The sequence below is a fragment of the Lepidothrix coronata genome, unplaced genomic scaffold (assembly GCF_001604755.1).
Source record: "Lepidothrix coronata isolate B3197 unplaced genomic scaffold, Lepidothrix_coronata-1.0 Scaffold75, whole genome shotgun sequence".
NCBI lineage: Eukaryota > Metazoa > Chordata > Aves > Passeriformes > Pipridae > Lepidothrix > Lepidothrix coronata.
In genome coordinates this window covers 6477139-6503390 of record NW_016690255.1, presented here as the reverse complement: position 1 = coordinate 6503390, position 26252 = coordinate 6477139, and the positions used below count along the sequence as shown (strand labels likewise).

Genomic DNA, 26252 nt, shown 5'->3' with positions numbered 1-26252 from the left:
ATATTTGAGAAAGTACAAATCAAATCATATTGAATATAAAAGATTAGAGTCATCTTTTTCTTCTGGACTTTGTGAGAAATGTGTAACTTTTGGGCAATGCCTCCTGTCTGACCTGAGATGGTGATGGGTGATAAATAACAGCCACCCTCTTAAGCAGTTATGAAAAATACTGGCATGTGCTGTTAAACCACTTAGAAATATTATAAGGCAAGACAATGAATAGGATTAGAGAAATGTGGAAGTTTGTAGAACTGGTGGCAATGGTTGACTGCTTATATCCACCAGATCTTGTTCACAGGGGAAGTTGGAAGAAAGCTAGTTATTACTATGACTTTGTTTGCTCTAGAGGAAGAGGGCCCAACAGAAGGGCGCTTCAGATAGCAGTAGTGGGCATTTTGATGTATATTTTTAGTACAGCCAAGATAACATTTCTAGAAGCGTAGCTTATGTTTAAACTCTCATTTGGGGTTCTTGGTTTGTTTCATTTTGTTTGGGAGTTTTTTATCAGCACTTTCCATGCATTCTTTCTTTCCTTTCTCTGGCTTTTCTAGCTGCTGTTCTGGAGCAGCATGCTTTTGGTTTAAGGTATTTGTAAGGTTTTCAAAAAGTAAGTTTTTAATTGACGTGTGGAATAATTGCTTGTCTGTGTGAAGATGGTTCAGTTTGCTTTTATTTTCATGGCCTTTATTTTCACAGCCTGATGCTTTTATTTTCATTCAACAATAAGACAACAGATACAATTTACACTGCTTTAAATGTTTCTCACCTGACCAGGAAAGGTATACATTAGAGATTGTGTCTGAGGTTTTTCCTGGGATCTTTCGTGACACTGCATATGTATTTTGTGTAGTGGGATATTTAGATAAAGCATCTGACAACTTTCATCATAATTACTATCTGGAATTAAGTTCACAAAGCCAAGAAGTATCATTTAGTTTGTAGCACATTTTTAAAGGTGCATGTAAAAGATATAACCTGTCCTGTGTCACTGTGGGTAGGCCGGAAAATGGTTTTGAAACGTTTCCTGTATTGGCAACCACGTTACTTTTCAGAAGCAGGAGAGGGAAAAGGAAATAAAAAGGGTAATCTGTCCATATTTAACATGTTGACAAGTTTATTCTACACATAATGTTAAAAACTAAGTTGTCCTAAAAGAACCAAGAATGCCTTTAGCAGTTGATATTTATGGCCATTTTCTTGCCCTTTATCATAATCACAGCATATGAGCTAGGTATCTAAGTAAGCAGTCAGCTGAATATACACATGGCTAGGTTATCTCATTTCTAGCTGCCTGTTTTGTTTATCAAGCACTTATGTAACGTTCAGAATTATATTAAGGCAGGGCCGAGCTTTGTATTCACATGCTGTTATCCTGGTGCTGATAGGGAAGATGAACAGAGCAGGGTGTGAGATGGTTAAAGGGATGGCTGCCTCCACTCTCCTCTCCTAAGCTTGGGACCTCAGAGCTACACCCCATCTCTCATTTGCTTTCTAGCAACTGCAGTGCAAGGCTGTGGGACTTTATGCTTCACCCTTCTATCAGCAACATAAAGGCACAGAGCTGAGGCTGCAGAGGCAACAAGTGCCAGACTGTAAACATTGATTTGAATGCTATCAAACTGATTTGAGGTTGGAGATAGACCAAGGATTTTCGATACATGTTTATAATAAAGAATGTAAACAGAATTTCGTGTTTATGTGCCCCAGATTGGGAAAAAAAAAAAAAAAAAAGGAAAAAAAGAGGCTTTTAGAGCTCTGGTTTTGAACTCCTTGAAAATAAAAGAATTCAATGGTTAGGGTAAAAAGGAAAATGACACTCCTGCGAGCATTAAATCATACCATTTCCTTGCTTTCTTCCTCTCCATCACACACAGTTGCATACAAAAACTCTGCTGCAGAGCTGTTGTTTTTCATTCTTCTCTTAGCCTGTACCCTTTTTCTGAACACATATGCATGTAACGGGTTTTGTTTGTCCTTTCCTCTCCTCACCATGGCAGGATGTAAAGAAAAAGGGTTGCATAAAAAGATTTACTGAAGTCAGTAGTTGTCTGTTCAATTAAAGACCTTCTAACAGTAACATAGCACAGTATTTTTTACATAAATAGGTTGATATAGACTCACTGTGACCATTACTTAGTCATGTAACTCATAAGCAGCTAACTGTATCCAGCCTAAACTAGTTTCAGGATTCTGTTGGAATTTTTTGGTCAATAACTCATAACCTCTCTTGAGACTTATGAAAATTCCTTTTTAGCCGTGGTAGTTGCTAAGTAATGTCCCTACTTGGATAACAGTTTAGATACCAATCCTAAAACTGATAGCTTGCAAACGGACTGCTAAATTTATGCTGGGAGCCTTTCTGGACAAAGGCAGCCAGTTTATTTGCTAGTTTTTACAAGAATAAAGCCTTGAAATCTCTTTCTGCTTCAGCTGCTGATAACCAGTTTTCCTTAACTTAAAAGTTCTATCTAAAATAAAATCTGAATCCAAATTTCCTTATCACCTTCATTACTCACTCTAAAAACTTTTAAAACGGGCCTTCCTTTCCAGTTTTGGAATTTTTGTTCATTACTTCAGTGTTGCTCTCTTCTTAGATTTAAGCTGTTAAACAAATAGTGCATTAATACAGATACCAGACCTTTGCCATCCCTGTTTCTGATTTGGTTTTCCTTTGAAACTAACTCCAGCTCAACTGGTGACACTCCTAGACACGGTGCTATGAATGAACATCCAAAAAATTGTGCTTTAGAAAATTAAAACCCCTTCTTTTGTAGAAAGAAATATAACGACTTTCTTGAACTTACTTTGATTTTGAATTTTAACATAAACTTTGATTTTTTTTTCAGAGAAAGATGCATTTCGGATTTATGTTGTTGCAAAATGTTGTTTAAGACAGAGTCAGGTTTTGTGGCAAAGTTTGTAAAATCAGCATCTCTTCAAAGACATATTTACATGATTACTTTTATGGCACAATGAAGAAGTTTGTATAGAACATCTGAAAGCTGTTATAGCAAATAGGAGGTTTGTAATTTTACTGTAATTTGTAAACTAATTAAAAAAATCCTTACAGCACTTTACCCAAACAAGTGCAGGCACTAGTAGCCCTTTATAAATTTCTGTTCTAAATTTTAGGCATTTTTACCTAGCATACCAACTTCCTGACATTTTCAGTTAAGTTATCATTAAAGTACCTTAAAAACAACTTTAATATATTAAGCATTATCTTCTTTCCCCCTAATCACCATTAACTGCAGGCTTAAATTTTAAATTGTCGGCGATGCATTTCAGGAGGCCAAGTGAGATTAACAGCACAAGCTGTAGAATCGTATGTCGCTCACCCACTAACAGGGGCCTTTTTTTCTGTGAGTTTCCATAAATTAGCTGTGGAGCCAAAGCAAGCGGAAGCTATTTTTAGTGCAGCAGCAGCAGCACTGCAGAACAGAAGCTGGCGGAGCGTCACGTGTGTCAGGCTGAATCAAAGGGAGTATCCCAGCAATGTGCTGTAAACAAAACAAAGGCGCTGTCAAAAAACAAGCTTCAGGTACCGAAAGAACCCAAATCAAAGCCTCATGCGAGAAGCAAATGCACTGACTGTGTTTCTTAGGAGATTTTCCTATTTTGCAAACATGGGAACTTAAGAAGAAGTCCATGTTTCCTGATGTCCCATTGTCTCACTCAGTGCAGTCTTTACCATTAGGCATTTTATTTAGACATTTTCTCTTTTATTTAGACATTTTCTCTGTGTCTTTTATCAAGTGTAATCGTTGTCTAAAAATACGTAAGCCTAGCAAAAGCAGATGCATCTGTCTGCAGAGACACTGCGTAGGGGATGTCCTTGCTGTGAAAGCACTGCTTTACAGCATGTGAGATGTTGCTTTTCAGCAAGCAGAAGAGCAGTATGAGTGAATACTTTACTCTTACACATGAATTGGGTTGGCATATTCATCTGTGAGGTTTTGCATTTGTAATTAGTATTTTTATTATTTTGTGGATTTTTTTGCATGAAATGCATCTGTCCTCAGAAATTATACATTAACCTAAGTAAATACTCACTGAACCTTTCAAAGATTAACTTTTACTTCGTTTACTTTGCTTTCCATGTGTCCTCATGCTATTGAAGGCACAAATGGACTCAGTAATTTCAAGACTGTCTGTTACTTAGAACCACTTGCCAAGGCCCATGTGCAATGAAAACTTATGGTCAGTCTATAGCATCAGCTTATTATTACTCAAGCAGTTGAGACACAGCCTTTATGAAGGTTAAAAAAGGTGTTGAACATTTTCATTTCAATTGGTAGTTAAAAAAAAAAAACAAACCAAACAAACCAGGCTGCTTCCCTTCTTCCTGAAAACCATCTGTTCAGGTGATGCATCCTGTGTTGATCCTGTTGCAGGTGCATGTATTTTAATGAACTACAGGGCTTGAGTTTGTTGGGGTTTCTCTTTCAGGAGCCTGGGAAATGGGAGAGTGATTGTTCCTCTTACAGTAAATGCAAATAGCTATGAAAAAGTGACTTAGGGGAAAGGATGTCAGCCTAAGCTGAATAATACCATTTCCCTACAATAGCAGCCTATGCAAAAAAAGGGTTAGATGAGATTAATACACAATAGGCACATCAAGACAAATGCAAACATCAATGCCAGTTGTGTCAGCAGTGGCACAAAAGAACTCTTGAGTGCGAGTCCCTCTTGTTACTTCCCTGCTGCTCCTGACCAGATTTTTCCCCTGGGCTGGGGGAAGGGTCGCTCAAGCTAACACCTGGATTTGGAAAGAACAATGATAGGGGTGAGCTCTTAGGAACCTCAGACATGGCACAAGTGCTGTATAGCGGCTGGGATTCTTCTTGAAATTGTGAGTGTAATAGTCAAAGAGGAGCTGTAACCTCATCTGACCCACATTTTGGTTTAGCCAATATATTTTAGGAAAGTTGCAGCCAGGAAAAAAAAAAACAACATAGAATGTAATGTTGGGAGTAGGAAGAGCTAAGAAACAAAGAGTAGAAACAGTAAATCGTTAAAAAATGTTGCAAGCACATTAGCTTTTTTTTTTTTTTTTTTTAGGAAATGAGTTTGATTTTTTTGCACCAGAATCCATGTGTTCAACATTCTCTTACTCAAAGATAGCAAAAATATTGTATAGGAATTATCACTTTAAATAGAAAGAAAAAATCAATAGCTTTCATTTTAGTAATAAATAAATGTTTTCAAATGTCTATAGCCAAACCAAGGGAGCATCCAGCTGAACTCAGAATCTGTGGTTGCTGCATGAACTGAGAACCCAAGTGTCCCATGCTGCCTTACCATAAGATAAAACAAGAAAATATGGCCATGAATATCTCTGAATAAACCCCTGAACTTACTTCTTGTCACACAGTTCCCTTGAACAGACACTGCGTCCTTACTCCAGTACCCATCTCTTCCCCTTCAAAATGCAAACTGCAAACACATTCTCATGTCTGGTTTTGCTAGAATGGCTTCTACCGTTGTAACTTCAAAAAATAAATAAGCTGAAAACATTTTGATTTGAACCAACTATAAATCACATGAAAGTAGTTTGTCTTCAGCTTGAATTTCTGTAGGGTTTTTAGGTCTCAGAAAATCAGAGTTTGGAGAGTAGGAGCTAATTGTGAATTTACCAATGCTAGCAAAAGATGTTCTGCTTTCTGTAACAAATAACTTGCTGCTTATTCCTAGCAAATCTGCCTCTTACACAGAAGTTAGTAATCACCTACGTGTTTGTGGCCAAACTAAGTAGCCTTTGCAGTGCTGACGCTGCTTATGAAGGGCTGGGAGTTGCGTGTATTGCAACCACCGCACTTCCTGTCCCAGCCCTGGGAGGAAACCAAGGCAGGCAGCAAGGGTGGGGAATCTCCTGCTCGCTAGATGCCGTGTCGGCCTTTCAAACACACACCTCACTGTTATCAGTAATAAGCAAAATAAATAAATGGTGTGCCTGCCAGGCATCATGAAGCCAAGCTGTACGTCACATCCAGCTCACAAATTATAGCTTCTACAGCTCAGCTCACCACTAAAACATCCATAAAACAGATTTTACTGAATGAAGCATAGAGCAGAGATTACTTAGGAAGTAATTGCATTGAGCTCTTAGTGATGCAAAAAAAAAATTGCAAGTTAGAGTAATAGTTGCTGTGAATCTGCTAGCTACAGGGGAACTTAGAGCAGATGCTACTTCGCTAGGATACGGTCTTTCAGTGGGTCAGTTATGACGTATGTAAATAAAAAATCTATTAAAAGCCATCATATTAACATATGGCAATATAATTGTAAAGGAAGAAGATTCTTTAAAATTATGCTAACATATGAGTGCTTAAATTACCTTTGGCGTATAGAACTGTTTTAATTATGTAGTCAATTAAATACAACTAGATCAAAGCTTGCGTTGTTATATATAGTTGCAAAACCTTTGCAAGGACATAATATTTGTAAACAGCTTGTACTATCTGGGATTTTCTTGTTCCACAGTCTCTGGTAAAGAAGCTGCTATACACGAGACTTAACTTTCCACACATGTATGTATTTCAGAAGTGTTTTTCTGGATTTCTTCTCGCAAGCTCGTTTTCAGGCTCTTAGAATCTTTTGACACAGAGTACAGGTGCGATTGCAGAATGTCTGGACACACCCAGCCTGCCATTAACCTAACCAGTCTGGGCACCTGTGCAGAAGAAAAGAAGCTTAAATATAGCCAGGTTTCTAAAATACAAGGCTCAAGTGCTAAAGCCTTGACATAGCAGAAATACTGCTATCCATAATTGAGCTGACTGATTTAAATTTCAGTGGATGTCTGCAATAATTCTCTGTATGCCTGTGGATCACCGTGAAGATAATGTCTGAGATATAATTTTCTCATTCACATAGTTTTGCACCTATCCTGTGGGTGTCTTTTTTTTTCCGTAATGCAAGTTTCGTAAGTTCTAGTTCAGCATTTCCACTTCTTTATTTATCTCTTTTTCTTTCTTCGTTTCTAGCTGCCTGATATCTTGCACCATTGTTCTCAACTCTCATAATGTGAGATATTGATACTGGATTTAATAATCTTGTGTTTCTTAACACATTTGGAAACTCCCTTTTACTTTTTCTTCAAACGTGATGTTTTTAGGAGCCTCCACACACCTTGCTGAACTGCAAAGGTGAATTGCAAAGCGCACTTGAGTTCATTCTAGGGAAGGAGGTCAGGTTGCTGCATTAATTTCACTTGGAGTAGAATAAGCTTATAGCTGTGTGTTTACTTAGAATCATAGAATCATCAAGGTTGGAAGAGACCCTTAAGATCATCAAGTCCAATCGTCCACCCAGCACTATCACTGTAACCACTAAATTGTATCACCCAGCGCCAGATCCAGATGCCTCTTGAGCATCTCCAGGGGTGATGACTCCATCACTACCCTGGGCAACCTTTTCCAGCGTCTGACCACCCCAACAAATTACTTAATTCCTCCAGTATCTGAAACATGGGTAGACACCTCTTTCATAAGCTACATGCAGGACAAAAAGAAGTCTGTCCCTATGGGATTAAACATTAAATAAACTTTGTTACAAATACCCAACAGGAAGCAGAAATACCCTTATTTTGTGTAAAATAATTGAGTAAAGCATACAGGTGGTTTTTTGCTGTTGTGGATCGTCTTTTGTTTGAGTCTCTTGCGTTTTCTCAGAAATATGTAGTTATTTCAGTAACTTTAAGTAATTTCAGCTGGTTTGCTTTTAATTATGTTCATTATTATATACTACATATGGGAAGAATTGTGTACTTTGTATGCAACATGCAGAAGTGGAGCCAAGGAGGTGATATTATCTGGATTGTCATGATCAGTACAAACTACAGCTCATCTGTACCCTGTTTCTAAGCAAAGCCCATGCTGTCAGCAATACGTCATGCAAAGGGTCCCCTCCCACAGCACTGTCATGCTTGTGTCATACAGCAAAACTGCTCTTGCTGACGAAGGGCTTCCTCCTTGGGGTTAGATTTGCACCCTGGTTTTAACCCTTAAATGACAGATGAATTAAAACTGACGTTTGTATCAACCGGCTGCCTATCTCTGATAGATTTAACCACTTAGTGAAAAATTCTATTTTGTGTTATTTACAGTGGTGATTGTCTGAGTGGTGGCATTGGCATTGATTTACAGTGCTACATGGCAATGCTTGGCACAGACAGTTCGTCTCCTTCCTCTTAGAAGTGCTTTTTATGCTCACTTTCTACTTGTTGCTAAGCTGAGATTCAGTCCTTTTTGCACAAATTCAGTAAATGGGATTTTATGTCACAAAGTAAGACAAGAGGGGAAAAAAACCCAGCATTCTCACCTCCGCATGCATCCTACAGGTAGTGCTTCCCTCAGCTAGTACTTGGCAGGAGGTTTTTGCAGATCGTTCTCAGTGGTATCAACTTAAGGTCTCTGAAGAGGATCTTACCCCGTGACTTGAATAAATTGCATTCTGAAATATACACCTCTCAGTTGTTTTTTTCAAGATGACAAAAAGTTGTTGAGTTACGAATTTAAGACTCTGTAAGGAAGCAGAAGAACCCTGGCCATTAGTACAGAAAGAGTGATACGATCAAGCAACTTTCCTAATTGCTGAAATTTTTCTTTGGATAATGAGTGTGGGCTGCAAAGGGGAAATAGTGTATTTGGATTCTAACAAGTTATACAGCAATGGCAGAAAATAGTACTTGAGATAGCAGTGAGAGCTGGGGGCCTTTTTTTGAAAGGATTGTGAGAGAAAGCATGAACTTAGAACAATAGCAGTTTAGAATAAGACTGTGTAATGTAACTTTGAACTATTTATAACGTGCAGAGAGATAGTGCAGGTACTTGTGTTTAGTGTAATTATGCTTATGCAATCAGCTTTTTTAGGAAGATAACCATTTGACTAGTATATTTTTGGAAATGTACTCCAGGGTGCTAAGATGTGTAGCTATATATCTGTCTTTATGTAATTTTCGGCTTTAGTTCTAAATCTGTTTTCTGTATCTGTCAGGAAATGTCCTTCTACCTATAAACTATATGAGGCTGATTAATGACTGATGGCAGACAAATCTACAAATATCAAGCTTTTGGCATCATAAGTGAAAATGCCTTGCTTTTATAAGAGGGGAAAGAGGAGAAATTAATTTCCTGTTTAATTTCTACCAGATAAAACCCACAGCCTAACCAGATGGAATTTTTTTTCTACTATAAAGAAGCAAACCTTTCCTTCTTTCATGGCCTCAGTTTTGATATATTTCTATCTAAATTGCTCCTTCCACAGTTTTCTTTGGCCTGCTGTGTTCAGGGATGTTCCTTCAGATGCTCAGTAGATGATGTAAGAAGCAAAATGAAGCTCTTCGGCACCAATACAGATGTATATCAGTGTGTATCTATAAAACTCTAAACGTGTTGTGTGGCTAGCTGGAGCAGTTCTGATCACTTGAATGTATATTCTGGGGATAGTTAGAATAAAATACATCTTGCTTAGATTTGGTGCTAATCTAATTGGTTTTATTAACAATTACAGAGAATATACACTACCTAAAAATTGTTGGTTGTGGGTTTATGTGAAATGCATTTTTTTCCTTCAAAATGCTACATATGTATTTCATGTCATGTCATAATTAATTTTCTCAGTTGGATGTAGTTTAACAATATTATTTTTATCTATTAATATTAAATCATTGTTTTCTCATTATATCTTTCATTCCATTCCTTCTCTTAACAATTTTAGTCATTTTTGTAGAAATAATGATGCCACAATGCACTGGCTCCTTTGTAAAGCTTTTCTTCATATCCCTCGTATTGAATTGTGCTTTCAGTGTCATGCATGGGCATGTCTTTGACATTCTCTATCTGTGTGGTATCTATACTAAATTTTAATTGTAGCCAGCTTATTATCAGACTTGTGGTGATAATTGGTATAATTGTGTTTGAAACAGTAAATACAGAAAAGTCTAGTTGGGTCACCAGTGCTGTTCTCCTGTGTTCTACTTTCAAGCACCTTTCTCCTCTGTCATGTTTAAAGATAAAGACAGTAGTCATTCAGATTCTCAATGCAAGCAAATTTTATCTTAAAAACACTTTTTTTAAGAATACGGGTGGGGTAGGGAGTTAAAGGAGTGAGTTCCTATAGCTTAATTTATTTTTCTGACCATTTTTTTTTATTTTATTCTCCTCCTATAATTAAGCAGGATGTCGGTGTTGCATGATGTTATATTCCTTGCCAGAACAGAAAAGGAACATTATAAGGTGAACTGAAGAATATCAATTACATTGGAAAACAGATTCTGCATGCATAATTGACAATACCTCCTAGCACTTGTGTGGCTCAAAAGACAGGTTGGCATTAATTGTGGCAAATCATGGCCTAAGCATAGTACTAGCTTTCGTAGTTGTTTCAACAAATCAATGTGCAGGTCTTGCTTTATAAAGCAGTGAGTGGCCGGGGGCTCCCTCAGCTTACAGACCAGCCCCTGGGTTGGTGTGGCAAATGATATTGCCCATGGCAGTTACAGACAGACAGCAGGCACTGCCTAGAAAGTGACCTAGGTTATGTCTTTGTTATAGTGTCCTCATAGGATCATCCACATTATAATAAGGAGAAGTATTTAAAAGATAACATGCCACACTAGAATGTAAAGATGGAGCCTGGCTTGTTCCTGGTTGCTTGGTGGAGGTTGCAGAGGAGCCTGTCGGTGCTGGTGTGCACTGATGGTTCCCGTAGGTCATGTGCAGGGAAAACCACTGTTAGGTACAGTGTTATTTATTACACTTATTGCATCCTGTGTTAAGCATGCTACTTGGAAAATATGAGAGAGGGCTAACAATCTGTATCTAAAGATGTTAGATTTTAGAAAAATTACAGGTTACTCTTAATAGCAAGATAATTGCTCTTGTGGAAAGTGGCATAGGTGTGATGATTCCCCAGAATAAAAAGCCACCTCTGTACTTTCTAAGTACAGAGACATGCCATGTGATGTCACGTGCTGTTGGACAGTAGTTCTGCAGTGTTTGGAGTTGGGCTGCAATGAGCAAAGAGCGAGGTCTTCATTTGCTTTAAGGGAAAAACCTTGGTTCAGGCTTCAGACATCCAAAAATTTTCACAGATTGATGAACTTTTAAAAAAGCATGTGAGCTGCTGTCCCATTGAATTCCAAGGCAAAGCTTTTCTTGCACTGAACTTAGTCCCTCTGTATATCTGAAATATTTAATCATTCTGACAAAATTAAAAAGTAGTGCAGGGAAGTACAAAGCTGTCTTCTAGTCAGAATATCTTACCATTTGTTTATTTTATGTACATTTGTTCTACAGTTATTAAAATGCCCTCTTACCTGTAGCTTCTGTGAGAAGGTGACTCACCTTGAAGATGGTGTCAGTTCTGAAGAAAAGGTTAGCAGTTTTTCAGTGCACTTTTAGTATGCTTCAGATTACTACTTTAGATCCTTCTGGTCATCATTTCTTTCCTACTGGCATGAGCTGTGAGTCTGTGTAGTGGCTGTGTCTTGTCTGGAGGGGCAGAGGTGGCCTGGGACATCCACAAAGTATCATGGTACAACCCGTCATACAGTTTCCCAGTGCTGAGGTGGGAAGAAACATAAGCAAAAAGCATAAAAACCATTTGGAAACATCCCCATTTTCTCACTTTCGAGAAATGCCAAATGATTTGGCATTTGTCCATGTAATGTTTTGACACCAGATCTGCTCAGAAGTGCATTGCAGTGCTTGAGCTGAATTTAGGTCAGAGCAGCCCCAGATCCAACACGTAACCAGTAAATGAAGATGTATGTCTTAAAGACGTGTGATTGTTTATTACTTACACTTCTTGATTTGTCTTCCATTTGTTGGAGGATTTTCAAGATACTAGAAATGCTTAAAAAAATACTGAAGTTTAAAGACCACGGTCAGAAACGGTTCCTTTAAATCACACGAGTATTATTATTTTTCACTTTTTGAATATGAGTGGAACTGAGACCTCCTCAAAAGAGCATCTTGTAAAATGGATGAAGTGTCAGCATCTGCTGAGTTAAGGAATGGCTTTTGCTTTCAAAATATCACCACAACTGTGTTGTAAACCTGTTCTTTTTGGATTTACTTAAAATTTTTGTCAATGCACCCCAAAGCAAGGTAGTGCACTGCAAAGCAAAGTAGTTACTTTTCTGAAGGAAGTGTAAACTTTGGTTGCTTTGACATCTAATGCGTGATACTCTGTTGCAATACAGACATTTGTTAAGGGCAAGAGATCAGTACTTACACTGCTGGTGTTAGGACTGGATTATGTGTAATCTAATTAAGGAGGTTACTAACAATTTGAAGGGATTATAAGATTAGCAATTATCTGTGTGTTTATTTGATTAAAATAAATGCTTGCAGATTTGGCTGCCATACCTGTGTTCTGGTATTTGGGATCAGAAATCCTGTTTAATTGGAAGTAGAAAAACCAAACAACAACAAAACTTTGTGGTTTGCTTCTGTTTCTGTGATGATTTTAATAAAATGTCTAGTCCCTAATTAATCTTCCCTCTGTTTGCACTGAACTGCACCTTACTATTGAAAGCCCTTTTGGAGAAATGTTTTTTAGGGGAGGGAAGAGCATTTTTGAAAATACTGTACTGTTAATTTAAAAATTCAGGTTTTAGGTGCTGGGCAAAGACAGTAATTCTATAGGATACTCCTTTGCACAGGGCCGAGGCTTTGTCTGTAACTTTGCAGTTTAGGTCTGGTATCACTTAGTGAAGCTTCCCGGATTTACTGTTTGAAAAATGTCCAACTCTGTGTAATAGAGAGTTTCATCTCATTGCAGAACCAAGATCCCAGAGGCTAAAGTGAAAGGTCCTTACTTTTCTTCACACCCTACTTTAGATCCTTCTGGCTCTACCTCCTGAGGGCACTCACTGTCCCAAACAATAGTATGAATAACTTTCATATTAGAATTTGATTTAATTTGGACTTTCTAGGAAAGAAGGTCCGATCCTTAGAGGCCATCACAAAAGTCATTCTTGCCCTCACGACAGGTGCTGGGCGTGCTCCTTCTCAGCGCATATCCCAGCATCTGAGCCACAATGTCATGCACTCAGTTTGATGGGGAAAAGATAACCTGCAAGGAATTTATTGTTCTAGGAGTGCTCACGTTTGAAGTGAGAAAGAAAGAAAATGAAAAAGGATAAAAACGCATCTACTTTTCTCCCTGAAAAATACAAAACTTGCACCTGCCCTCACAGCTGATCTCAGGATGACCTACCTGCCTATATATCGCCAGCTATAAATCATTACATAAACACAAAGTGGTGGTTCCATATTTAGAGAACAAATGATTCCTTGTTTTCATTTGCACAGGTTACATGCAAGCTGAGAATGGTATTTTTAATCTTCTCTCTAAAAGAAAAAAAAAAAGAGAAAAGACAACATTTTGATCTGATCTGACAAATGGCTTTGGGTTTCTGATATTTATGCCTTATTTGTATATTCCTTTTCAGACTTCTCCAGCTGCTATTGCATAAATCTTCCATGTTTTTTCCACTAACTGTATGGGTGGAGCAGAAAAATTGGGAAGTTCAACTTCCTCCTCAGTGCCTGTTGTTAGGAGTTTTAGAAGTTGTCCGTGATTTAAAGTTGGCCTCAGTGGATTTTTTTGATAAAATTAGCTTTTATCAAGTTTCTGCCCTTACTTGCAGATGTGAACATCGTACAAAGCAATAGTTCTTCGGAAGTGGGAGTGACTTTTCAGCTGCAAAGGCTGAAGTTGTTCTGACAGTAGCACATCGTTCCCTAAGGGGTGGTGATGGTAGCAGTCGTCCTACAAGGAGCTGCAGCTGCCAGGCTCCCAGATGGCTCCACAGAGGTCCCCAGGCTGGTTCAGCCACTGCTGCTGTATTGCAGCACTAGCACAGTCTGTCCGATGCTGCTCAGTGCCCTCCTTCCCCTAGCTCTCCTGCCTCGGGCCCTAGATGGTGTGCTGGCACTGGCAGACAGCATCTCAGCATGGAGTCCATGCAGGGAGCAGCAAGGACTGCCTTTGGTGCCAGCTTCTCTGTTAGACACAAACCAAGACCCCTTTGCTCCAGTTTTTTTTAAACCAGACCCCTGAAATGACAACCACCTGGCAGGTACAGGGTACAGAGATAAAAACCAGGAGTGTAACCTAATCTTTAAAGTCACTTGAAGCAGGACATAATCAGGTTGTTGCGTAATTATTTTCCTCATTCCTCAAACCCAACTCATTGTGTTGTTGTTTTAATAGTACAAATGCGTTGTACACTGAAAAAGTCAAGGAAAATTGATGGAAATGTAAAGAAACGTACAGAGAGTGCAGCGTTAGGAATGCTTTTCACAAAATGCTGTGTTAGTAATAAACAGTGCTAACATGACTTACTGTCAAATGTACAGGTAGCAGGGTTGTAGGGCTAGTTTTTAACAGAGTTTTAGAACCCTTCTTTTATTTAAATAGGTTATAGCTGTTAAATGGAATTAGGCCTATTATTAGCAAGTTGGATATGGTCACTACATCATTCTCCTTCCATTTTTTGTAGTAACAATTCATCTTCTGGCTTCAGCTCCATGCCTTCCTCCAGCTACCTGAGGTAATCATGCAGCCGAGCCGTAGGTGGTGTGACCAATTGCTTGAATACATTCAGTGGTTAAATATATCCTGTTCTAAAATGGGCAGGATAATGGTGATATAACAAAAACATCTCAGCAGCAGCATTTGTAAAGATACAGGAATTTTCTTTTGACTGTAATGGTTATATCTAGCATTTGTATCTGCACTGCTAGACCTCTGCTTGATGTGCTTACTTTCACCTGGTAATTTCTAAGGCAGATGATCATATACAAGTATTTACCTGGTGCTGTTTTTCATTAACTGCTCCTAAATATGTTGTGCATGGGAATAAGAAGGATAACCTGTCTGCTCTAGACTACAATTAGGGAAGCCCAAATAAATTCTGGTGCGTGGCATGAACAAGTTTGGGAAGAGCAAGCTTTGAGTCCTTCCCACTGAAGATGAACAGTTATCCTTTTTCTCTGCTAAAGGGAAGGCAACAGGTCTACTGCTGAATGATGAGTGAAGTGGTCCTGTTGGGTGTTAGGGAGTTAAATGCTCTGGAACTGCTGGAAGGATGTCAGTCCTCATCATCCTCCTGTCCTTTAGCTCCCAAGTCATCAATTTTTGCCCTGCTATCTAAGTTTTCTTGCCTTGAACATTGACAAGGTAATATCCCATTCCTGTAATTCTGGGAATATGCTGGTGAACTGCACAGCAGCCCTGCGCATCGAAGGGTTGCTCATAGAGTTTGTGTCCAGCATGACCCTTACCTTTTGTGAAGCATGTCCTTCACACAAGGTAAAAGTGCAATGTTAGAGCTGGGACAAGGATTAAGGAGTGCAGAAGAGAAATTATCTGCCACCACACTTCATAAACTGCAGTACAGAAAAAGAACTTGTACCAGGTGTTCTACAAGGTCAGCATTAGCAGTTTCTTTTTTCCCATTATGCAGGAAACTGAGCACCTTCCTGACTTTTCCATAGAAAAATGTTCCAGTTTTCTTAGTTTGCGCTGATGACATACTTCAGGTTTTACATGCAGTCCTAGAAAGCTTCTTCTCTGGTAAGATGGGTGTTAGGAGCCCTCATATTCCTCAAATGGTAGTTACCTATAGGAACTCCAGATCCTGTCTATGTCTTGGAGCCTCCAAGACATTCTCATGAGAGCTGATCCTGTGATCCAAATGTTAAGCTTTGAAACCAGTGCCAGTTCTCCTGTTTAACCCCAGCACTCACTAGGACTTCAGCCATGTCAATTCTCTGGGTCGTGTCAACGCCTGATAAACACGTGATAGGTGAAAGCAAACAGATACACTCTTATTTTCCTCAGGATTTTAACACACTGTTCCTTTCATTTATGTGTCACCAAAAATGCACAGATCTAAAAACAGTAATAAACATGCATGTGTGCTTTTCCTGGCCAGGAGCATTCACCACCCTGAAGAATTCACTTTTCTTCATCTGTGTTTTCTGGGTGGTATTAGCATCTTCTTTTTTAATCATCTGCTTTGGCTTTTAGACATGAGAACTCTTGGCAGCAAGTTCTCTTGCACTGTGCTTGGACTGGCACCACAGGTAAACACAAACTTCTCGTGAGTTCCTTTTCAGTCTGTGTTTTGTTACCTCTGCTTCTCCTGTTTGGGGATTTTTTGCCTTCTCTTTTATCAACTTCCTATAGAAAACTCCAGTCAAACTGGTTTTTCCTTTCTGGCAATCACCATGACAGACTTATTATTCCAAACCACTTCCACCATAGTAAGTGATCTTTAATTTCCAGCAACCAGTGCTGTTTCTAACCTGGATTTGGCATTCTTCAGGGCTCACAGCACTTGCTGGATTTGTGTAGACTAACAGGATATCTACGGTGCAACCACTTTTGAAAACAAAACCATCAGCCAGAATGTGTAAGTTGCAATGAAATCATTTTTCCATTATGACAGCAGGATAAACTTGTAAGCAACAGAGGAAGCTCTGTTTGCGACATCTAGTGAAAATACATTTTGTTAACTTTTGACATCTCCTGGCACCCTTGTGGTATGTATATGGTACTTGTAAACCTGATGCATTTTATAGCTTTGAGTATTATCAAGGCTTTTTCCCATAGTCTGGCTTTCTTGAAAATAAAAGTCCAGGTTCTTTTTGAAGAATTCACCAGAAGAGGTGGAGGTGAGGTCTTCTATGCACTTTAGTTAGTGGGATGTAAAACCAAGGTTTTGATCTATCATTCTGTCTAAAGACACATTCTCCAGGTCCTGATGGGATGCATTCTGTCTCATCTGATGTTTCAGGTATTCTCAGCTTCCCTTCCAGCACCAGTTTGTGTAGTTGCTGGAAGATGTTAAACAGTCGTTTCTTTCAGACAGTGGATAAAGAGATCCTAATCTGCCATACATCAGCTCACAAAGCAGTCAGGATCCAGATCTCTCTGGGTACTGCAATATGAGCTTTCTGTTTTCAGGTTATCTTTTGGTCCTCTTTCCAAAATTGCACTTATAATAGTAGAATGTGCTCTGTGTAGCCTTTACACAGAACTCAAATCTGTGTCTGTATAAACAGTCCATGGGTGTATCAATATGCATATAACAATTGTCTGCCTAGGACTGTCCTCTTACAAGGAAGAAGAAACTATACTGAATTCAGTGGATTCAAGCTGGTGTAAATGTGGTCAGAAGAAGGGTCTGCATGTGCCAATCTGAGACTCAGATGTTATCAGTGCTTCATTCTTAGTCTATTTTGCAGCAGCTCCACCACTTGCATCTCTGGGAATAAAATGTCTGATCACACGCAATAGAAAAATAATGTCCCTTTATAATAAGTAAATAAATTACCTTTCTTCTTCTTTCTCTCTTCGCCTGTCTTCTTCCCTCTTCTCGGACATCCCATGCGGTACAAGTTGCAGATGATGAGTCTCATTTCTGCTGGAGCCTGTTAACCTTTCTGTGTGAATTACGGTTTTCCAGATCTAAGTCTTAGTCAGTGTTTATGTTAAGAAGAGGGTTAATGATGATCCCCATAGGCCTCTCACTCGGAAAGCAAAAACATCTGCTAAGCCAAAAAGTGGTTAGTTTGCTAAATTTAGAAGGAAGAAATGCATTTCCCAAAATTCACACTGCTTCTTAACAAATTTAGGGAACCAGTGGGGGCAAGCAGTTACGGAAGTCATACTGTTTATTCATTTTTTAGTTTAGTTTGTGTATTTTCAATTAAAAATGAGATTGCTATTATTAAGCAGAAAGGGGGTTTTACTCATATAGCTGAAACATTTAATGCAGTTGAACTTTTTGTGCATTTGTTTAAGTTAATAGCTGGACACAAGCCAAAGCCTGTGAAGCTTGGAGATGTTCTGCAGTACATACTGAGTACATACTTAGTGGTGGAGAAAGTGAGGTTAAAATGGATGTCTGCTAGGAAACTCCCTTAACCAAACCCATAGACCAGGAAAACTTCAGATTTTAACCATCTTTCTTTATCCTCACGAAATGTGCTCTTGATTGCCGCCAGCAGTCTGGCTCCTTGTGGGAGAGGGTGGCCTGATGAATGGTATATGAGCCCTTGGTTGCAACCGTTGTCATCTGTCTTTGCTTTTAATGTCTTGGCCAAAGTTGTCATACGTAAATAGGGTTTAAACTGGAGTTTCCTGCTTCATGGGATTAGTGGGGCAGATGTTTTTGGTGATACCAGTAAAGCATCTCACGATCGCTGTGTTCTTGATGGCTTCATGGTGGCTGGGCCCACCGCTGGCAGCAGCTGTGGCCAGGGGCGACAAAAAAGGACAGGTTATGTGCTTCCCTGTCAAGATGCTCGTGCCATCAGCAGGTGGTACAGACACTGGGACAACAAAGTACCATTGCTGGAGTGTCTAGGAGAGATCACCATCGGTGGCCCAAGACTCTTCCCAGTCTTGTTGCCACTCTCCCTCTGAAGCAGGCTCAGCTGCTGGTGCTGCTGTGGGGAAACACATGGCTTTGCCAAAGGTTGTACAGCCCAGGATGTACAGTCCTGGCTGCCTATCACCTTAAGATGCAGCGTCCCTCCTCCCCAGAGCAGAGGACTGGCCAGAGGCTTTCCACCACAGATCCTCCAACTTCCCTGGGTGGCTAACGAGCCAGCCGCGGGTTTCAGGCATGACTGTACTTTGCTCTCCCCTCTTGGCCTCCTGTTTAACCTTTTCGTCTCCTGACAGAACAGGCTCGCCTTGCTGGCGAGCTGTGGGTTGTGGGTGGGTGATGGTGCGTTTCTGTGGATAAATTCCACCCTTTTTTTGGTTATCCCCAAGGAACTCTTTGCCAGCTCTGGGCAGCACAGCGTGCAATCTGCTGGGAGGCTGCCAAGCCGCGAGGAAGTACGGGAGTGACAACTGACAAAAAAAAGGACAAGCTAGGGAAATTCAGGAGACCTTTGTTAAATTCAGGAGATCATTGTTAAATTCAGGTTTCATCGGTATTTGAGCAAAAGCCTCACGGCGAGACCCCAGCAGAGGGTCACGCTCCGGAGAAGGCGCCGGGCAGGGAAGGGCGGGAGCGGGAACGGGAGCAGGAGCGGGAGCCGGGCCGGGCAGAGGGCTCCACCTCCCGGCCGTCACCCCCCGCTCCCTCCCGTGTCACCGCGCCTGAAGGGACCGGGGCGTGGGGTCGCGGTGCTTGAGAAACAGAACCTTCTTAAAGCCGGGAGCACACGGGGAACTTGGCAGCCGCCAAACCCCTGTGACAAGCACAGCACCGATCCGTGGGTTCCCAACCCTTCCGAAGACGGCACCCGGTTCCAGAAGCATCATTAGTATTTGTGTGCTTGTTGTGGATGTTTTCTTCCGTGACAGCTTATGCGACAACTGGTTCTTCAAAACTGTGGCATAGCATCCGTGAGCCAGAGCGAATCCAAAACAGGCCTGGTTCTCCCTTTTCGCTCTCACCTGCTGTGCCCTCGCACCCGCACTGGCTCCTGGTGGGAAGCAACTGCAGAGTGGTGTGGAGGGATAAAACGGGAATACTCCTCTATCACATGGAAGCTGTATTTTAAATATATTAGTGATTTAAATTTGGCAGGAAAATCCCTAGCTGCTAAATTTTGCCGAGCATTTTGAGGGATTTCTGCTGATATTTTCAGCAAATGACTTGGGAAAATGAATCCTTTAGGGGTTAGAATATTATTAGGGGCTTTTTTTGCATTATGTCTTCCTTTATGTTTTATGTTACCAAGAAATATATAAAAATCATGTGAGTTTGTAGAAGCCCAACCTTGGAGCCTAAGGTATTCTTGAAGCCAGAAATCCGTAGTTTCCTATTTTGAATGTTGCAGGAAGAATTAACTGGATTATAATTCTTTAGCCGATTAAAAAATAAGTAAAAAGGTATTTTAGGGGGAAAAAAGGAGGGGAGGAATGTTCAAATATTGATGTTGTTCCTGAGAACTGCAGCAGAAACTATTAAAAAAGGGGGAATGTTTTTGCCTTTCAGCTCTCTAGAGACGTGGGGTAGGTGTTTTCCTTGTGAAATGTCTGCCTTACTTGTGACTTCCTGCAATCCAGGGAGAGTGGAATTAAAAGTCTTAGTCCTGGATGGTTTCATATGTGTGTATGTGTGTGTATATATATATATATATATATGGGGGTTTGAGCCTGGATGAGGAGTTTGCAAAGCTCTTAATGATCCATCTGAATTGTAAAGGTTTGCACCCACCAACAACTTACTTAAAGATAATTTTGAGATTCTTCATTCTGAGGACTTAAAGCCTTAAAAATTTGCCACGTTCCCTTTTTCTCTTAAAGAGACAAGCATTTTGACATGGGTTCAATTTCTTGTTTTTCATGGCAACTTTTTGATACAAGGCCATTGAAATGTTGAGGTGAGAGCATTAAAAATAGTTGAAGTAGACAAAGGTTTAATAAAATGTTGCATTGATCTGTGGTTTAGCACTTCATCTTTCCAATTCTTTGGATGTCAAAATACATTTACAAATATAGCATGGATTTTCTGTCTTATCATATTATTCCCAAGACACAATTTTTCTTTTAATTGTCATTTTGTTTGTGGGGTCAGAATATCTGTACAGAGCTGTGTAGTGATTTATTCAGTGAGAAAAGGATTTTCATGTACGATTACCTCCTCTTTATTTGTGCATTTATGAATCCTTTTTTCAGAAATTCTTATATAGCTGCTACTGCTGCTCAAATTGCCATGGTTTTTAAAGAGAATAATACTTATTGATAGTTCCCTCATGCACTGGCAGGCACATCTAAAACCTGTACTTTTGTGTTCACAGCTTGCATAATGTAAAATTTAGAGATTGCTTGTCAAAGTAAGTGTCAGCTGAGTTTCCTAGGAAACTCACTGAAGATATTTATAAAACTACAGATCAGCTTAATAATAGATATAATAATGTCAGTAGCTCATGATTTTTTAAACTTTATTGGTCCGTTTAATTTGTTGGCAAACCAAGCCACTGCATTTCCAAACAGAGCGGTGGAGACCTTCCTTCCAATACCTTGCCTAATTTATTTTTTAAAAAAGGTAGTTTCTGCTGTTCCATGTAAGGAAATGTAAAACACTCTACTGTAACCTAAATGTTACACTAATTATCAAACTGAATCATTTATAAGTAAACCCACAATTGTGACGTAGAAATATAAATATATAAATATAAATATTCTATAATATGCTATGGTTTTATTCACCGTTGAGTTGAATGCATGAGTTTGAAGTTTATTGCACATGGATGCAAAACAGTCACTGCAGAATTATCGTGTATCCTGACTATGGGTTTCTATAGAAGCTGCATAAATAGAAGACCTGTCAGGATTGTAAAAAGGCATAATTCTGTGAAAATAATTATATCACTGAGCTGAAAAAAAAAAAGGATCTGAAAAGAGACAATAAGTGATACTTGGTGTCCATTTTTGTTCATTCTTCTGCGATTGTGTTTACCTCACACTTATTCCTTGAGTGGAGACATGAGCATTGCCACAACTGGGAGATATCTTTGTGCTTTAAGCTCTTTGAATTGAAATTTTAGTCATGTAAATTCAAAATTTGCTGATGTATAAATATATATATATATATGTATAAAAGAATCTATAGTTTACCAGAACATAATTATTCAAAACATTTAGGATTAGTAGAAATTAACATTCTTTGGAAAGTAATTTAGAAAAGTGATTCCAGTTTTCCCATTTTAATACAATAATGAGAATGAAGTTAGTGTATTTAGAAATGAGGCAGTACTGACTCCTTATCTCATCTGGAATCCATTACTTGTACCTACCATGTACATTTGTCTGTCAGAACTCCATTTTGATGCTGTGCTAATTAGCCAAGTAAGGAGTTTATATGAAGGATATTCAAGAACTGATTTTCTTTTGAAAAGGTAAGAGTTTAGCTGTCTTTTTTTCAGCGTTAGAAATCTCAGTGCACGCTTAATGTAGTTGCAAAACAAATCTTAGGAAGCCTGTCCCTCACACACTGTAAAGGTTAGTTTTCTGTAAAGCTACAAAATTTATCCAAATCCTAATAGTAGCTGCATGTGTATTTATTGGATGCTAGTGATATCATTCCAGCTTGATACAGTTGCCAGGTAAAACCATGTAAGTAATTGGATTTATTTTAATATAGATTACATGTGGACAGCAACCTTATAAGTATAAAATGTTACAGCTGCTATGCCAAATGACTTTTTTTTAAGCACGTGACTTTTGTCAGAGCCGGCTCTCTCTTACCTACAGTGTGGCAGTTTATGGTATTTGAAACTGGTCCTTTTACTGTGAGGAAATTGTTGATTTCTAAGGGAAAGACAACTTTAGCTGATAGGTAGGACATCTAATTAGGAAGCTTACATCTTTCCCAAACCTGCCGTGGATTGTCTGTAATGTAACTCTGCATTACTTCTCACTCCTCTGTTCCTTACCATAATTTGCCTGTTTGGAATATGCAAGTGCTGAAAACCAATAACCTTCCTTAAGTACCTGTTGCATAGGTGAGAGAGGTGTGAGATAGCACTAAATATCATGTTTAATCATTTTGGATAAATTCTGCCAACTTCGTCCTGGTATTGTGGAGACAAGAGGTATTGTCTCTGATTTATACCTCTGCCTCTGCTTCTGTAAGAAAAATACCAATTTATGCTGCTTTGCAGGGTTTATGATGGAGTTGTATTTGTGAACAAACACTCACTTCAGTCCACACTCTTAACTAGATCCCTGTGTACAGGCATAGTCAGTACTTTAAAATGGACTTAGAAGTACAAATATGCTAAGGAAAATTACTCTTGTGTTTAGGAAGTTTCAGCTTGAAGGCATTTTTCTTTGGGCTTTTTTGCCTTCTTTTTTTCATGTCCTGTGCTGCAAGCATGAGATGATAGTTCTGTTAATGATAGGTGCACCAGTTAAAAATGCATTGCTCTGCCCTGGTGTCTGCATTGACTGTGGGGATAACTGAAGTTAAACTGTGTTTGATCAGTATTCTCAAGGTGATGAAAATCATCTGACCAAAAGGTTCACTCTGAATGCAACTTCTTTCCCATGGTGACTGTAGTTGACTATAAAGTTGTACTTTTATATCCTTATAATAAGTTTATGGGGCTTTTAGCAAGGGAGGAGGTATTGTGAAAAGATGCTTTTTCTTTAGAGTTCCTTCCATATAGTGTTGTTCTGAGGCACCCATTGTGTTGCGTTAAAGAGAGATTTATTTTTTTTAAACACTATGCTTAGCCATCACACCTTGATCATCCAGAAAGAAAAGCTGGATATTCTAACTGTAGATGCTGCATTTTGTTTCCTGTCTGTACCAATGGAGGCTTGAAAAGGAAAAATAGTACAAGTAAATATATATGCAGTGCATTTTCTTTTACTTTCAGTTCATATCCGTGAGAAAGTGCTATGAGAATTACAAACAGGCTTTTAGGGGGGTATTTTTTCAACTGGTCAGTGTATGTGACCCCTGTGTTAACAGTGAGTCACATTTTGAGTCAAGAGTTCACTGGGTTTTTTTTCTTTCCCACCACAATTAAGTGTGACGTGTTCCGCATGTACACTCAAGTAAAGTTGAGGAAGACCTGCCTTTTGATAAAGAAATCTTGATAGTATTGTAGTGGGATGCATTAGCTGGTGGGATATTCACTGTCAAATACCAAATAACAGTGCAGATATTCAAGAAAGCTTCTAAGTGATACAGGGAAGTCTAAGTCTGGGGAAAATGAGCCAGCTGGGCTCACGTGAGATCTAAGAAACGGATGGAAGTGAGAGAGTAGAACCTGCCTATTTTAGCAATAAGTATAAAATCATGTTTTTATGTCCTTAAGTGCTGCCATTCTAACATGTGTTAGGAAAGAAATAAAGCTTAAAAAAAAAATCTTTTAATTAATTATAGAATGTAGTTCCCCCCTTTTGCTCTGGTTCTCTTTTCTCTTACCTTTCTTGGCAGTTGTAAGTTTTTCTTCCACTTTATGCATCTGACTGAGTTTTTGTGACAAAGAATCAGACTCATTAACATCCACTTCCTATCAGTTTTACTCTCCACTTTGTGCTTTAGTTGTTGCTTGGAGGGCAGCAGGTCAGTCCAAACCTATTTGTATATGCTAACAAGCATTTCTGCTAATGTTAATGAGACCATAATTAACATAACATTATACTTGATTAGCATTATGCTAAATAAAGGCACCCCTTCACTGCATTTTCTATTTTAAACCCCAAAATCTCTTTTAACAACTGTATGATGTTATGGCATATGGTTAGTCGTAGTATTTTTAAGTGGACCTCAAAAAATTATAACATTTTAACTGCATTTTGGACCCGCTTGTGGGTACTGCATAATGGTAAGTGTAAAAGTGCTGTATTGAAACAAAGCCTGGGTAAAATGTTTATTTGGCTTATAAAATGTAGCCTAAAGGAATATACAGGAAAACATTAAGGCTCATAACTTTACCATTCATGTTGTGTTTTACTTCACAGTGGGAGTCTAAACTAGAAAAGGTAGTGAAAAGTCTTCTACTAGACAGTATTTTACATATCTAAGTGCATGTTTATTTTTCTTCTAGCTTTTTAGAAAGAATTGACAGCGTCAGCATGGATGACTACACACCCACAGATCAGGTTAGTATAACTAATGGGATAGGGTCTGAACCAAGACTCTCATTCATCTGGGTGCTCTGTGTAATTTATTTTAGTCCCAGCTGCAGCTGAAATAGGCCATACGGCAGAATATCAAAATGTGGTCTAGCAGTTTAAGTAATGGATATTAAATAACAAGAGGCTTTTTGGTGGTGCAAGCTTGTCTTTTACTGTTGTTATATGTAGGTCAGTGATTCCTGTAATACATCTGTTATTTCTTCTTGCTTCCCATTCTGTGTCCTGTAAACAAATTGAATGGAAGAGAGAACAGAAAGCATAAATGTATAAGCCTACTGTTTCCTTCACAAGCCTTTGCTACACAGCAGTGCTTTATTTTAATGGTGGAGGTGATCCCAGGGGGAGACTTCGCATGTCCATCAGAAGGGTCCTTCAGAGGCAAAAGCTTGCAGTGGATCTAGTGTCCAAATTCAGGGGAGAGCACCAGTGGCAGCAGCAAACTTTGTGGACTTCTCTGCAGGCACACAGATTTCTTCTTTCCTGCCTGTGCCCATCTCCTTTGGGCAGCATAGTTTCTATTTAAGCCTTATTTGCAGGACATGTTTTTTCCCAGATGCCATGATACATCTTGATAAGAGTGTTCTAATGACAAACACATTCATGTTAAGGCTGAAGTGGTGCAGCCTTGAAGTAAGAAAGGGTTTCACTATGTTGCACGTCTTCAGCTGCTTTCCCTGAGCTCTGGCTGTGTAATTTCCTTGGGCAGGATGTCTCTTCGGCAAATGTTCCTTTATTTTTCAGTGCTGCTATCCCACTGTCATCTAGCAGTCTCAGCCAAGATTGTGGGCCACGTCATAAACTGCAAATACAGGTGGCAGAAGAGAATCCCTGCACTGGATAATTTGGTCTAACCATGCAAGGTGTATAACACATGGATGCCCTTAAAAAAAACACAGCTGCCAAATCTCACTGTGCAATCAGGGACTGAAATTCAGAGAAGTGAAGCGACTTGACAGAGATCACCTGAGGAAGTACGTGGAGCAGAGCCTGTTCCTTCAGGCCTGGTTTAGGTCTATCACCACAAGCGTGTACAATTACTCTGACTGTATTCTGAAACAGAAGTCAGTAAAAAGTAGCATGTGTTGTATTATAAGGTGAAACTCGTATTGTCAACCCAATACAGGATCAGTTATTAAAGCCTTCAAGAAATTTTCAGAGCAAAGCAGTAGCACTGGGATTTGCTCCATCTAGAACCTCATGATTTTAGCATCGATATCACTCAGCTGGAGAGAGAAGTCATTGAAGCAAAGCCTAATTTTGGCTTTCATGATTTATGTTAGCGTTGCCCTGTTTCTTCCTGGGAGGCCTTTCTCTACCTGAAGCAGTCATTCATCATCTAGAAATTCTTCCAAATAATTTCCTTTGGGAAGAAATGCCCTGTGTCTCCAAAGATCAGAAGAGGCCATTGTTATTTGGCAGGCAGAAAATTTTTGCTCTAAAGAGGGGATTCTCTTTTGCTTTTGTTTTCATCCTATTATGCTGTATCAGTTGTCTTGCTGAATTAACTGGTAAAAATCCCTAATTTCCTCTTTCCTCTTGCTTTCTGTAACTTTTTTTGCACCATCCAAAATAACAACTGAGTCCAAGAACAAATAGATGTCAGCAAGTGA

General features: G+C 39.2%; 1 protein-coding gene across 6 annotated transcripts in view; it reads left to right on the top strand.

Moving 5' to 3' along the window:
• Positions 1–26252, top strand: part of GNAL (G protein subunit alpha L) — a 190221-nt gene that overhangs the window by 152278 nt on the left and 11691 nt on the right. For all 6 annotated transcript variants that reach the window (XM_017819499.1, XM_017819498.1, XM_017819502.1 and 3 more), the window contains one exon: positions 24552–24606. In XM_017819499.1, the coding sequence (XP_017674988.1) occupies positions 24552–24606 (55 nt within the window). The remainder of the gene's footprint in view (positions 1–24551; positions 24607–26252) is intronic.